The 14,535-nt window shown below is 42.4% G+C and overlaps 1 protein-coding gene across 1 annotated transcript in view; it reads left to right on the plus strand.

Moving 5' to 3' along the window:
* Positions 1–14,535, plus strand: part of FBXW8 (F-box and WD repeat domain containing 8) — a 114,308-nt gene that overhangs the window by 17,330 nt on the left and 82,443 nt on the right. Inside the window, exons 3-4 of the mRNA XM_082852950.1 lie at positions 10,302–10,466; positions 14,202–14,290. Coding sequence (XP_082709076.1) covers positions 10,302–10,466; positions 14,202–14,290 — 254 coding nt within the window. The remainder of the gene's footprint in view (positions 1–10,301; positions 10,467–14,201; positions 14,291–14,535) is intronic.

The raw sequence follows: 14,535 nt of genomic DNA on the forward strand, positions 1-14,535 counted from the left end.
CTTCTGTTGAATGGAGTGTCCTGCTGCTTTATGATTTTATTTTAGAGGGGGCTCGCTCTCTCTGTCTCGCTCTTTCTCTCTGGTTCTCTTTTAATCTAGCCGCCTTGGGATTTCAGTGAAAGTGGTTGGGCCAGTTATGTGGAATTGGCACCATAAACTATATGTGTGCCCTTGGAGAAAACCTGTTTGCTTAGATCCTTATGCCAAATTGGTAACTGACTAACAGTAAGGAACCCTGATTGGGGCGGACTTCTGAGATTTCATTATGCCACAGACTGTCCTGGGGAATTGATTTGGCTCTTGACTTTGTCTCCTTTCTGCATCCCCTCTCTTTTCTGCTTTGTGAGGCTATACGCTTCAAAACTAAAGCCCCCTTACGTTAGTTTGTGGTCCTGTGTACCCTGAATGCTGACCTCTAGCTCCTTGGTATCCATACTTGTCCCTCGAGGGATTTAGTATCTCTGTGGGAGAGTATCATGCTGGGATGTCTCAAACAGTGTGGGTTTTAGTAAGCAGTTATGCTTGGGGCGTTTCATTGAGCAGTTTATCATTTCGCTACTTAGAATTTTTTGTTCTTTTGTGTGTGTGTGTCCACAGGATTTCCAAACACTTTAAAGGGTAATATTTTAAAATGGACAACAATGACAAAATTGTCGATTTCGAAATTACAAAATTGTTTGGTTTTTATGAGAAAAGTGAGTGTGCTGTTATATTACAACATGAGTAATTCTAAGGAGTAAAGGTTTTTAAGTATTTACCAATGTTCATTTAAAAAACTTTAAAAGTAATTAGAAATTCATAAGTTGCAAAAAATAGTGCAGAGAAGTTCTGTGTACCCTTCCCCCAGTTTCCTCCATTGGTAATGTCTTGCAGACTGTAGCCCAATATCAAAACCAGGAATTGACATTTGCAAAGTCCATGGAGCTTACTCAGATTTCATCAGTTTAATACACTCTTATTTGTGTGTATTTAAGTCTACGCAGTTTTATCACGTGTGTAGATTTGAGTGACCACACGGTCAAGGTACAGAATTTTCATCACAAGAGTCCTGCTACTCTTTTATAGCCATGCCCTTCCCTAACCACTGGCAACCTCGAATTTGTTCTCCATCTCTATAACTTTATTTTTTCATTTTCAATTTTAGCATATATTTTAGTTATGTGTATTTCCTAATGTGTAAGTTTAGAAATAGAGTTGCAAAGGCAACAGGGCCATGATTTTCAAGTAAAAGGTAGAAAAACGTCCTTGAAGAATGTAATACAGAAAAAGAAGGAAGATGGGAGAGGTTAAAAACTTAAGATTTATGTTAAAATTGGCAAGCAAGAAGTAGGTGTTACCAAAATAAATAAGTAGCTCTGGAACTAAAGCCCACCGTATTAGATTATGATATTTCAAGTTTCAAGGCAAATGTGATCTTATGATCTTCCCATATGTCCAAATAGGAGAAACTAAAATTTGAGTTTTTCTAGCTACAGATCTTAATGACATTTTTAAAGGTTGGAAATTTAGAGCCAAGTGTGCCTGGTTGATTTTCAGAGCAGAAATTATTCTGAGGACCTGTAGTTGCTGGCAGGATTCCCTTAGTTCTTAATTTCCACCTTTGCCCCCAGACTTCTCTCAGGGAGATATGTGCATGCCTGACACCCAGGCATCCACAGGAGTTTCCTTTTAATTCCCCAGGTTGCAGTGGCTGCTCCCTCTAAAAGGGGTTAGGGAGAACCAAAGCAACTCCAGAAAAAAAGATGGGGAACTAGATGAAACAAGAATGGCAAAATATTGATAGTCATTTGAACAGAGTGGGGGTGACTTGGGAGTTTATTACGCTGTTCACTTTACTTTTGTGTGGTTGAAATTTTTCATATTAAAACTTAAAAGAGAAAAAAATCAGAAAGCAAGAGATTATATTTGAATAAGAAAGTCAAAGCCTTCTGAGAGCAGCACATGCCAGGAGCTGACCTTTGAAAATAAAACCAATCCAGTTTTTTCATAATTTTTGAATTTTATTTTATTTTTTATACAGCAGGTTCTTATTAGTTATCTATTTTATATATATTAGTGTATACATGTCAATCCCAACCTCCCAATTCATCACACCACCACCACCCCCCGCCACCGCTTTCCCCCCTTGGTGTCCATACATTTGTTCTCTACATCTGTGTCTCTATTTGTGCCTTGCACACTGGTTCATCTGTACCATTTTTCTAGGTTCCACATATATGCGTTAATATGCGATATTTGTTTTTCTATTTCTGACTTACTTCACTCTGTATGACAGTCTCTAGATCCATCCATGTGTCTACAAATGATCCAATTTCATTCCTTTTTATGGCTGAGTAACATTCCATTGTATATATGTACCACATCTTCTTTATCCATTTGTCTGTCGATGGGCATTTAGGTTGCATCCATGCATGACCTGGCTATTGTAAATAGTGCTGCAGTGAACATTGGGGTGCGTGTGTCTTCTTGAATTATGGTTTTCTCTGGGTATATGCCCAGCAATCCAGTTTTTTTAGGTGTTGAACTTAAAAAAAAAATTGGACTTATTCTTCTCATTCGGTTATTTACAGAGGGCCTACTATGTGCCATGTACCATTCTAGACGGTGAACAAAACATAAAAACCCCTGCCTTTTGGAAAGCTTTACATTATGTGCAGTAAATACATCATTAAATATAGAATATATCTGATGGTGGTAAGTGCTATGGAGAAAAATGAGACGCAGAGATGATGTTGGGGGTTGCATCATCTGGGGTGGCCAGGGAAGACTTCATAGAGAAGGTGACCTTTCAGCAGAGACCTGAAGGAAGGAAGAAGGAAGCTGGGCTGATCTCTGGCAGAGGGGAATAGCAGGTGCAGAGGCTTTGAGGTGAGTGTACCTGTTGTGTGAGGAACAGCAGGAAGGTCAGACTGGCCTAGGCTGTGTAATGGCCTCCCTGAGATGTTCATGCCCTAATCCTCAGGCCTGTGACTACGTTATCTTTTATGGTAAAAAGACCTTTGCAGATGTAAGTTAAGGATCTTCACATGGAGTGATCTTGGATTATCCAGGTGGGTTCATTGTGACTACAGAGCTCCTTAGAGGGAGGCAGGAGGTCAGAGAGGAGAGGAGATGCTATGTTGCTGGCTTTGAAAATGGAGGAAGGGGCTGCAAGCGAAGGAATGTACGTGGCCCCTCAAAGCTGGAAAAGGTAAAGAAACAGATCGTCCCCTGAAGCCTCCAGGAGGAATGCAACCCTGCTGCCAACACCTTGATTTTATTTTATTTTTTGGCCACGCTGTGCAGCTTATGGGGTCTTAGTTCCCCGACCTGGGATTGAACCCGTGCCTCCTGCAGTGGAAACGTGGACCACCAGGGAGTTTCCCCCAACACCTTGATTTTAGACTTCTGGCCCCCAGAACTGTAAGAGAATAAATGTGTGTCATTTAAAGCCATAAGTTTGTGATAAGTTGTTAGAATATCAATAGGAAACTAACACAGGGATGTAGTGAGCAGACAGGGCTAAGAGAAGGAGAGATGGTCCAAATTCAGAAGGCACTTAATCTGTTAACAGAACTTGAACTTTTATTCTGAATGAGATGGGAAGCCATTGAAGTGTTTTAATCAGAGGAGTGACAAGGTCTGACTTATATGTTAAAAGGGATCATTTTCCCTGCCATGTGAAGAATATGCCGGGGAACAAGGCCGGCAGCAAGGAGACCAGTTTGAAGGCTACATGGTGGTTTGGAACAGGACTGTGCTGGTAGAAGTGGGTGGAGTCAGGGTTGCTGATGGGTTGGGTGTGGGGAGAGGAGGAAGAGTCAACAGGACTCCAGGGTGTTTGGCCTGAGCAACTGGGTGGATGAGGTTACCATTACTAATGAGGGGAAAATGGTGGGATGAGCAAGTTTGGGGGGAAGATCAGTACTTGAATGTGAGGCTGCAGATGAGTTCTGGGTTGAACTCAGGGTTGAAGATGTCAATTTGGAGCCGTCAGCACATGAATGGTATTTAAAGCCAGGAAACTGAACGAGATCATCAGGAAAGTGAGTGTAGATAGAGGAGGAGATTAGGGGTTGGGCCCTGGCACAGACAGTGAGTAGACGATAAGCAGACTGAGAAGGCGGTACCTGTGAGCTGGGAAGAAACCTAGCGTGCACAGTCCTCTGAACCAAGGGAGGGCAATTTTCAAGGAGGTGAAAGTGATCAAAGGTAATAAGTGGTCAAGTGAGAGGAGGACTGAGAAGAGACTGCTGGGTTTAGCAATGGGAGGTCAGTGGTGTGTCCTCCCCAGGTAGACTTCATTATGTCATTGTGTGACTGGAACAGTGACACTTTTTCCCCTGTTGTGGGCCTCACTGGTAACCTTAATCCAGGCAGAGTTAATAAAGCTAGTTTTTGAGTCAAGGGCTTTTTTATTTTTTTTCTTTTAATGCTGCAATTCATAGTGGTGCTATAAAGCAAAATGCTGGAGACACTTTTATTAGCAAATTCTTGCAGCTGAGGCTCACTCAGTGGGGCTTTTACTGGGCAGGGCCAGTCCAATCCTGGTGTATTAAAGAAAGACCATTAGGCCTTTGGAAAATTCAGGCTCGTAAACTTTCTAGATTTAATGTAATTTAAGAAATCAAAACAATTAGATTTCCTTTTGGTGAGACTCTTTAAAATTTACTTGTGAAAGTTTGACTAGGTGTTTTTCTTGTTGATTTTTTTCCCCTTCAGGATTGAAAGAAATTCTTAAAGCCTATCATTTTTGTTCTCCTTTACAAGAAGAATAAAAAGGCAACCCTCTCTTTATCATTTGCTAAAGAAATTGTTGGCACATTTCTGTGTTCAATACCTGATCGTAGATACAATCCTGATCCCTTTTTGGAAGTAATTCTCACCTCTAGCTTTTATAAATCCCTCAAAGAGCTTTATTGTTTGTTTTCCAGGATTAAACTTTATCCTGAATATTATTTTCTACAGAAGAGGCCCTGTGGTCTAGGGGTTAGTGGTGGGGCTGATGCACCGAAACATCAATGTTTTGTTCTCAGGTTTTTATCCCGTAACCCTGTTGTACAAATTTCAGACTGTGTTATTTAAGACAATTTGACATTTTCTTCGAAGCTGATGTAAAAAAATGTTTTCAGCTTCCAAGATTTTTAAGGTCTGACATGTATTTGAGAGTTCTTGAAAGTCTCTGAAAAGTTTCTCTATTTTAAAGTGGCTGGAATTTGTACAGTTTAGTACTCATTAAAACTCATCCAGAATGTTTAATTGGGATATTCTAGTTTGTAGTCACTGAGCATTGAATTTGGATTCTCCTGAAATGATGATGATTCACTGGCTTCATCTAACAAAGTGCAGCCTTGTAGCTAATTTTTGGACTGCAGAATTGCAAAGATTACCCGCTGTCGGGGGCCAGTCTTGTGATCCAACTCGACTGTAAGGGCAGAGACCAGAACTTTTCCCTCTAGCTTCCCCAGCCATGGGCAGGCGGCCCCAATCTGGTCATGTCCGTGGGGTGTCACCCACCTGCAAAGGTGTCAGTTTGGCAGGTTGAGGTGGAAAGTAGATAAGAATTGCTGGCCTTAGTGCCCGCATACAGTTGGTGCCCAACGTATGTTTTAATTGACTGACTGATACCCATATCAATGTTCTGTAAGGTGTCTTCTGGAGGACACTGGGCTTTTGAGACACTCCTTGTAAGAAGAGTTCAGGAGCCAGATAAGTTCGAGGAATGCAGCCTCTTATATTTCCTTCTTAGAGATATGCAACATGTGTCAGTCTGCTAAAAGCTCTGAGAAGTTCTGCAGTGAAGAGTCCTGCTTAGTTTTGTTTAAACCAGTGTTCTCCAAACTCATGTGACCGTGGAATCCTTTTTTAAAATAACTTATTAATACCCTAAGGAGCTGCCATTCTATTGAATATGCTTTAGGAAGTGCTGGTCTGTGTAGTGAAATAATGAGTCTGGGTCTTTCATCTAGTAGTTACATTTCATAAATTCTACAAAATTTTACATTTTATAATTTTTACAAAAAAGGGCTGATGTATCCCAGGGATCAGAGTAAACTGCCGTGTGGTTAGCTAGCACTTTGTGCCTTTGAGAAGCCATGAGGGTGTCTGTGTGTTCTCCCTTATACTTTATTTAACCCTGAATTGCAGGGACCTGTGGCAGAAATACTCTGCTCTGGAGCTATTTGAGCTGTAGCCTGGCTCCATCACAGCTGATGTTGGTCTGTCCCTGTCTGTGCTTCATGATTGCCTAGTGCTGAGACTCACTTTGGCACAGACAGATGGACAGACACCACCCAGTGTCATGGACAGGCTCAGCTGTGGACCAAACATGCCAAAAATAAAACCATGGTGTTCTGTCTAGTCGAAACTGGAACTCCAGTGTTACCGAGTCATTATCCCATTCTTTATTTCCTGACCACTTGTGATCAGATGAGGGTTTGTTTCCCCGATGCCCTTATGGCTAAGATGGAGAAGTGTGGGATGACAGTGTGGTTAAGTGGATTTGTAACTGATGCTGCGGCCGTGCCTGGGGTGGGCTGCTTGATGGATCCATGGCAGCCTTGGGGGAGGGCTCTAGTGGTTTGCCACGGGCTCCGTCCTCAGCCCTATCCTGGTTAATTTTTTAAAATAATTAAGACATGAAGCCCCACAGACTGTATTTTGCTGATGACTTATGTAAAGGAAAAGTAGCATACCTACAATGGATAACAGAATTGAGATGCAAAAATGATATAAAATGCTGGGGGTGGGTATGTGTGATGAGCTGGGATTTAAAATGGATAGAAAGTTTAGAAAGTTAAGAATTGAAGTTTAAGACATAATCGTGTGAGAGTAAGAAATGGGGAATTTATTTTTCTTTAATTGCAACTTGTATTTAAAGACTCTGAAGATTGATAAATACCGAACTGAGGTTACTGTTGGCGAGAAAAGGATGTGGACACTGGGAGATGCACAGGAGTTTTAAGCTTATTGGTAATATTTCTTAAGCAGGGTGGTGTATCCATGGGTGTTTGTGATATATACCTATTTGTTTGCCTTAAATATTTAATAAAATAAACAGACTCCAGAAGCTCTGGACCATATGTTCTGTAACCATGAGGATGTATCTTCAAGTGAAGTAGCAAATTAGTATCTGATAAAATCCTTCTGTTCATGGCACTTGACAGTCTATATCTGGGGTATTGTTTAGTCCTGAGTATCACTTTTGAAGAGGGACACCAGAGATGCATAAATACTAGGGTACATTTCAGAGATAATGGGTAGCGGAGCTAGTCCTATGACAATTAGTTGGAGAAAATGGGTGTGTTTAGACCAGTGAAGAAGTGACTAAGGGGAAATGTGATGGCTGCCTTCAGCCATTTAAGGAGCTGTCAGTATGTTTTTTTTGTTCCTCTTTTCCTATATTACTATCTTCTTTTTTTTTTTTTTTTTTTTTTAAAGAAGTTTATTTATTTAAGTATGTTGGGTCTTCGTTGCTGCATGCAGGCTTTCTCTAGTTGTGGCGAGCGGGGGCTACTCTTTGTTGTGGTGCACGGGCTTCTCATTGTGGTGGCTTCTCTTGTGGAGCACGGACTCTAGGTGTGTGGGCTTCAGTAGTTGTGGCTCGTGGGCTCTAGAGCGCAGGCTCAGTAGTTGTGGCACATGGGCTTAGTTGCTCCGTGGCATGTGGGATCTTCCCAGACCAGGGCTCGAACCCGTGTTCCCTGCATTGGCAGGCGGACTCTCAACCACTGTGCCACCAGGGAAGCCCTGTTTGGTTCTTTTAAAAAAAAATAAAATATTGTTTCTTTGTCAATATTCTCTACTTTGTGAGACATTTTGCTCATAAGTTTATTTCTTTAGATATGCTTCCCTTTAGTATTTTGAATATATTTATAATGGGGTATCCCACTCCCCAGGTTTTCCTTTTAAGGCTTTCGATTAGTCTCCTTTTAGCCCTACTTGGTAGTGCCATGTCAGGCAGCTGCACTGTTAAACAGTTGTCCCTTATTTTTTTCTGACAAATGCCCTGAATATAGGACAGAGTTAGATCTAAGTCAGATTAGATAAAGACAAGCCTCGAGAACAGAGCTTTCTAGCAAGCTGCCAGACAGGCCAAATAGTGACGGTTCTCTGGGGATGGTACTTTCGGAGAGGTATAAACCCATTTGGCCTCTCTGGGAGCTGCTAGACTGCTGGTTTTTACAGCTGCTATAGTTGGAGGCTGTTGGTTTTCAAGGCTACCATGGAGCTAGAGGATGAGGATGGGATTAATGCAAGTGAAAACAATACAAAGGTTGCTATTCTTACCAAGATTCAGCCATTTTTCTTGAATAGATGCTTCTCAGAACGTTGCAAGCCTTTGGTTAATTTCTAGAGTTCTGAAAAAGTTGATTTTGACAATTTTTGGCAGTATTCTTGTTGGTTTTGTGGAGGAGCAGATTTTCGGAGATCTTCAACTCTGTAGTCCTGGAAGCTAACTCCCTATTGGTATTTCTCAGATGAGGCACCCGTGTGTAATGAGAGTCTGCCGTGCACATGCTGTGTGCTCTCTCTTTGTCTCATGTTCTCTCTTGTCTGGGTATTTGATGTCTTGAAGTGGCCCCAAGGGAGTGTTAAGGAGCACAAGTTACCATGAACCACTGGTCATGACTCTTACTTTCTTAGAAGTGAGGCTCAGCCTTTGGGTGGACAGTAAGCAGAATGTGTTGCAGACCTCAGATCATGTTGATCTGCTGGATCAGTTTCTCATTTTGCGAGCAGAGTCCATCTTTTGCAGTCTGCCCAGCTTTGTACATTATCCCATGATGAAGTAAATCCATCCTTCCCCAAAGTTAGGGTTGGAAGACAAAGCACTAATAGCTAGGGTGTGGAGAAAAGGGAACACTGTTGCACTGCTGGTGGGAATGTGAATTGGTACAGCCACTATGGAGAACAGTATGGAGGTTCCTCAAAAAACTACAAATAGAAGTATCATATGACCCAGCAATCCCACTACTGGGCATATACCCTGAGAAAACCATAATTCAAAAAGAGTCATGTACCACAATGTTCATTGCAGCTCTATTTACAATAGCCCGGAGATGGAAACAACCTAAGTGTCCATCATCGGATGAATGGATAAAGAAGATGTGGCACATATATATAATGGAATATTACTCAGCCATAAAAAGAAACGAAATTGAGTTATTTGTAGTGAGGTGGATGGACCTAGAGTCTGTCATACAGAGTGAAGTAAGTCAGAAAGAGAAAGACAAATACAGTATGCTAACACATATTTATGGAATCTAAGAAAAAAAATGTCATGAAGAACCTAGGGGTAAGATAGGAATAAAGACACAGACCTACTAGAGAATGGACTTGAGGATATGGGGAGGAGGAAGGGTAAGCTGGGACAAAGTGAGAGAGTGGCATGGACATATATATACTACAAAATGTAAAATAGGTAGCTAGTGGGAAGCAGCCGCATAGCACAGGGAGATCAGCTCGGTGCTTTGTGACCACCTAGAGGGGTGGGATAGGGAGGGTGGGAGAGAGGGAGACGCAAGAGGGAAGAGATATGGGAACATACGTATAACTGATACACTGTGTTATAAAGCAGAAACTAACACACCATTGTAAAGCAATTATACTCCAAAAAAAGATGTAAAAAAAAAGACATTGGTGGTAAAACAAACAAACAAACAAACACTAATAGCTAAAATGGCCATTTCCTCTGGATACTGTTGGGATTTGAAATTCAGTCCAGTCATAATATTAATTTCTCTATATCAGATCTTACCATCCTAGATAATTGCTTGAGTTTTCTGTTAAATAATTTTTTAATCTACACATTTGAAATCTAAGTTTTTGCACGTAGTATAAATCTGAATTTCTCATATGACCAGAAGTTTTGGGTTATGGATATTTTATTACAGCTCTTTACTTCAGAGGTCATGGGTCTGTAGCTCTATAAGATGGAAAGACAAGTGCTTATTGGTGAAAAGTAAAGAGATTCTGTTCTGAAAAGCTGTGTATGATTTTATATCTATTAACGTGTTACAGTGTGTATTTTATGCCTTTTATGTATTTTTTCTCTTTATATTTTATACATATATATATAAAATAATTTAACCAAGTAGTTTAAAATGTGATATTAGATGGTAGTACAACAATTTTGAGATCTTGAAAGATAAAACAGGAAACATTTGCTTGTATTTTTTTCGCCTCAGAGTGTTTTGTTAATGAGACATTTTATACTGCCATAAACCCAGGGCAGTAATAAAGGTGTTGATTGATTTTTGGATGACAAGGGACTTCTCTAATTGCAGAATTTGACATTTGTGTCACTTCTGCTGTTTTAGGTGAGCAAGACGTGGAAGGTGATTGCAGAAGATGAAGTACTCTGGTACCGGCTGTGCCAGCAGGAAGGGCACCTTCCCGAGAGCAGCATCTCCGATTATTCTTGCTGGAAGCTCATCTTCCAAGAGTGCCGAGCCAAGGAACACATGTTAAGAACCAACTGGAAGGTAGGCAGTGGCCAATATCATTACCTGTAGGGGAATAGCCTGCAAGGACACAGGAATCCAAGCCTGGGATTAAACACCCGAGTCCTTCCAATTTCATCCTGAGATTAACTGCCAAAAACAAGGAGAGGAGGAGGATGGTGAGCGTCCCTTCAGCTGTTGGTGATTTGTTGCCCCTTTTGTTGCCCATTAGAGTATCTGCCCTTGTTTTCAAGCACACTCTTTGGGAGCGTCCTGTTGTCCTCTGGGAGAGGAGGGGCGAGACTGAGGATCCGGTCCCCTCGCCTCTGGTGGTCGGGGTCTTTAGGCTAGTGCTCAGTGCAGCCCCTTTTCACTGCCACCGTCTCCCTGGATGGACCAAGAAAGCACCACCTGAATACAAAAGAGGGGCTGAAAATGCTATCTCCAGTAAATTCTAAGAGGGAGATCATTAAGCATCTCTAAGTACTGTCTTCTCTTCCCTCACATAACCTATTGGCTTGCTTCCATAACATTTATCACTTCAAAATTTCTACAGAAATATTAGATCACAGCTATGAATTTGCACAGAACAGTGTTTCTGTAGAAAATAACTGTCAAGAACAGTGTTACATAAAGCTGTTTAAGGCATGACGAGACAGCAGTGTGGTGCTCGTTTCTTCCCACCTGGGTAGCTGGATATTCAGTTGGAAGGAAGGGACAGAACTGTATTCTTTCCCCTCCTGTAAAGGTCAATCCTAATAGACTTTGAGATTAACAAGCTTTTGCTCATTACTGATAGTGACATATTGCCTATGTGCATGTCTGTCCCCAGTCACCTCATAACCTGATTAGTGACCGATACTCTTGATCTGGGCAGCGTCACAGTTCCTAGCAAAGCTAATAAGACGTAGTGTTCCTCTAACTCGGGTTTCTCAACCCCAGCACTAGTGCCATCTGGGACCAATACTTTGCGGTGAGGCCTGTCCTGGGCATTGCAGGATCTTCCGCAGCATGTCCAGCCTCTCCCCAGTATATGCCAGAAGCATTCTCTTCCTCCCCTCAGCTCTGACAACCAAAAAGTCTTCAGACCAGTCCGATGTCCCCTGAGGGCAAAATCAGCCCTGGTGAGAACCATCCTTCTAACGAGGATTAGCATAGCCATCCTCGGCCATGAAGACCCACCACTAAGTACAGACCCCTCTGGCCCCCGCTCTGTGTACCCACTCCAGGTAATAAACTCGCGTGGAGGGCCCCCTCGCCCTCTTGCCCATTTGCTTGGTTATGTCTGTGTGAAGGACATAAGTGAAAGCAGGCATTGGGTTTGCCAAAGCTGCTTAGACAGGCTGGGGACCGGAAAGCAGGGGGTCTGACCCTGGCAGGAGGAGCCATAATTTAAGGAAAGCTTGAGAGTGAGGCGTTTACTAGGGCCTTTCTGTCTGGGAAGGAGGGATACTTTTGAGATTCGTGAGCATGAGAGCTGGAGATATTCCATGTACCCTGGCTTGAATTCATAAATGTCAGATTCTAAGAGAGAAAGCAGCAGCTGAGTTCTTTGTTTCCTCTTTGGTATTAGAAAGCTAGGGAGGGAAGCAGGTACCCCCTCCTCATCCAGGCTGGAGGGGGCCGAAGTGAAGGGGTTTAAAGACCCGCCGCATAGCATCCGGCACTTAATGCCAGTATACAGATTACGTACAATCCAACTGAACATCTGTTCTGTTGTTCTTCTCCAACAAACCCAAAGCCATGTGTTTAAGTGCTCAATAGGAGGTCGTTGCTTGAATGACCTGGAGTCAAACTGCAGGGAGACTGGAGGGAGGCTTCTCTGTGGAGTGTCTCGGGCCCATTTCCTGCACTGTTATACCTGTGAGGACTACAGAAGTAAAATGTCAAATGATGACTCTTGCATTAACTGTAGTGATGGGATTCTTGTGATTCTAGAATGAAAGGAATTCTTATGAAAACATGAAAGGTAGTGCAGAGCAAGATGCTTTCCCTTTGTGTGCCTCTGATTTCTCATCTCTAATGTGGAGCTGAGAGTAGCTGCGCTCTTTGCGCCGTCGTGAGGATGACTGTCTAATGATATATCTAACACTCCTCCCACAGTGCGTGGCCTGTGTCTGCTGCTCAGTTAGCATTGGCCTTGGCACGCAGATGCTGTGGTTTGGTGCTATTCATGGTCAACCTCAGGATGGGTTGGGAAGGTGATTTGGTTTGGCATCTCCTAGGTTGGTGTTGGAGGAAGCTGAGAAGGGACCCCAGGGTTCTCAGTACTTCCACACAGGGGATGACCTGTGAATGCAGGAACTTACCTGGACCTGCAGGAACTTACCTGGACCTGCAGTTCAGAGCCAGCGTGCAAATGATGTTCCTTTCCCTGGTGTTTGCATACACTCATTTCACTGTAGCATTCTAGGATCTCTCTAATCCAGAATACCAGTGTGGGGTTGGAGCCCTTGATGGGGAGGAAGCCACGTGATGAAACTTAGTGGAGGACGTGAGCACACAGGCCCTCTCCTTTTCTTTCAATAGCTTGTCCCTCAAAAGAGCTTTGCTGTTCTTGTCATTTTGGCTATGGCCCTCGAACAGATGATTCTCAAGTCCTTCCATCCCCACGTCTCCACTAGCAGGACAGCCCCACTTGGATGTGTCCAGTTGTGTCCCTCAGCCTTGGACTTGGTCCTCGAGTTCAGTGAGATCACCATGTAGGTCGTCTTGCACAGTGCCTGGAGTACAGCTGCTTAATAAACGTTGGTTTTAATGGAACGGATGTCATCATCTGTCTCCTAATAATATAAATAGTAACTACCATTTATTGAAAACCTGCTGTGTGCTAAGAACTGTGCTTGCCACTTACACACACTATTTCTAATCCTTGTGCTGGTACAGCAAAGTTGAAATTATGGATGGCTTGGTATTTTTTTTAATTGAAGTATATAGTTGACTTACAGTATTGTTTCAGGTGTACAGCAAAGCAATTCCGTTATGTGTATGTATTTTTTGATGGCTTGGTATTCTTGAATACCTTTTATTCACGCTTGCTTTTTGGCTTAACTGTCCTGCCCTGCCCTTCCCAACATCCCACATGTAAATACTTTCTATTCTTCAAGATTCCCTTTATTTTAAAAATAATTATTTTATTTATACATATTTTGAATCAGTAAATAATCGTGATGCAGTAAATCAAAAGTCATAAAAGGGCATATACTGGAAAATACATCTCTTTCTCACCTCTCTCCACCTACCACCTAGTTCCCTCCTCAGGAGCAGCTGTGTTATGGGTTTTAGGGTTTCCTTTAAATACCCTTTCCATGAACCTCTGACCTCTCAGTCAGAAACAATGTCTTTTCTTTTCCCCATCCTGATTTTTATCTTGTTGTATATACTTTTTCATTTTATTCTGAGAGCATTTATAAGGGGTGTTAACAGGTAAAATACCATTAACTACTTTCTCTCATCTGAACTGGACTTTTTAAATACACTTTATACATTTCTTCACTAGCAGCCCACTGCGGAGTGGAGTGGTTAACATCCTGTAATCCCCTCAAGGACAGGGCCCTCGTCTCGCGCATCCCGTGCCCAGTAGTTTCATTCAGTGTGTTTGTAACTCATAAATACATAGCTTGACATATTAGTTGTCTCTGTCCTTTCGAATGTCTTGATAACTATGGACACAGTCCATGCCGTAAAAAAACTGCCATGAATGTAGTTGAGAGCGAAATGCTTTGTCTCCTGGCTATCCGGAGAGTAGTATAAACTGCACCCCCTTTTCTTATGCAGAATCGCAAAGGCGCCGTGAGTGAGCTGGAACACATTCCTGACGCGGTTTTATGTGATGTGCATTCTCACGATGGTGTTGTCATTGCTGGGTAAGCGAAAACAGTTTTTCAGTTAATATTCTTCATCCTAAGGTCTTTCACTTTTCATGGACCACCCTCTGCGTCCCAGCCACCTTATTCTCCCTTGGGAGTGCATGCCTTCCCACTTATAGCCCTCGTGGAGATCGGCCATCTCCATGACTCTGTATCCTCCAGTAGTTGAGAGCTCTGAAGCTAGTGGTGTGGAGCGGCTCTGTAATCCATTTGTGTCCATGCATCTTTTGAGCTTTTAAATC

The sequence above is a fragment of the Leucopleurus acutus genome, assembly GCF_964270905.1.
Source record: "Leucopleurus acutus genome assembly, chromosome: 13".
Classification (NCBI taxonomy): Eukaryota; Metazoa; Chordata; class Mammalia; order Artiodactyla; family Delphinidae; genus Leucopleurus; species Leucopleurus acutus.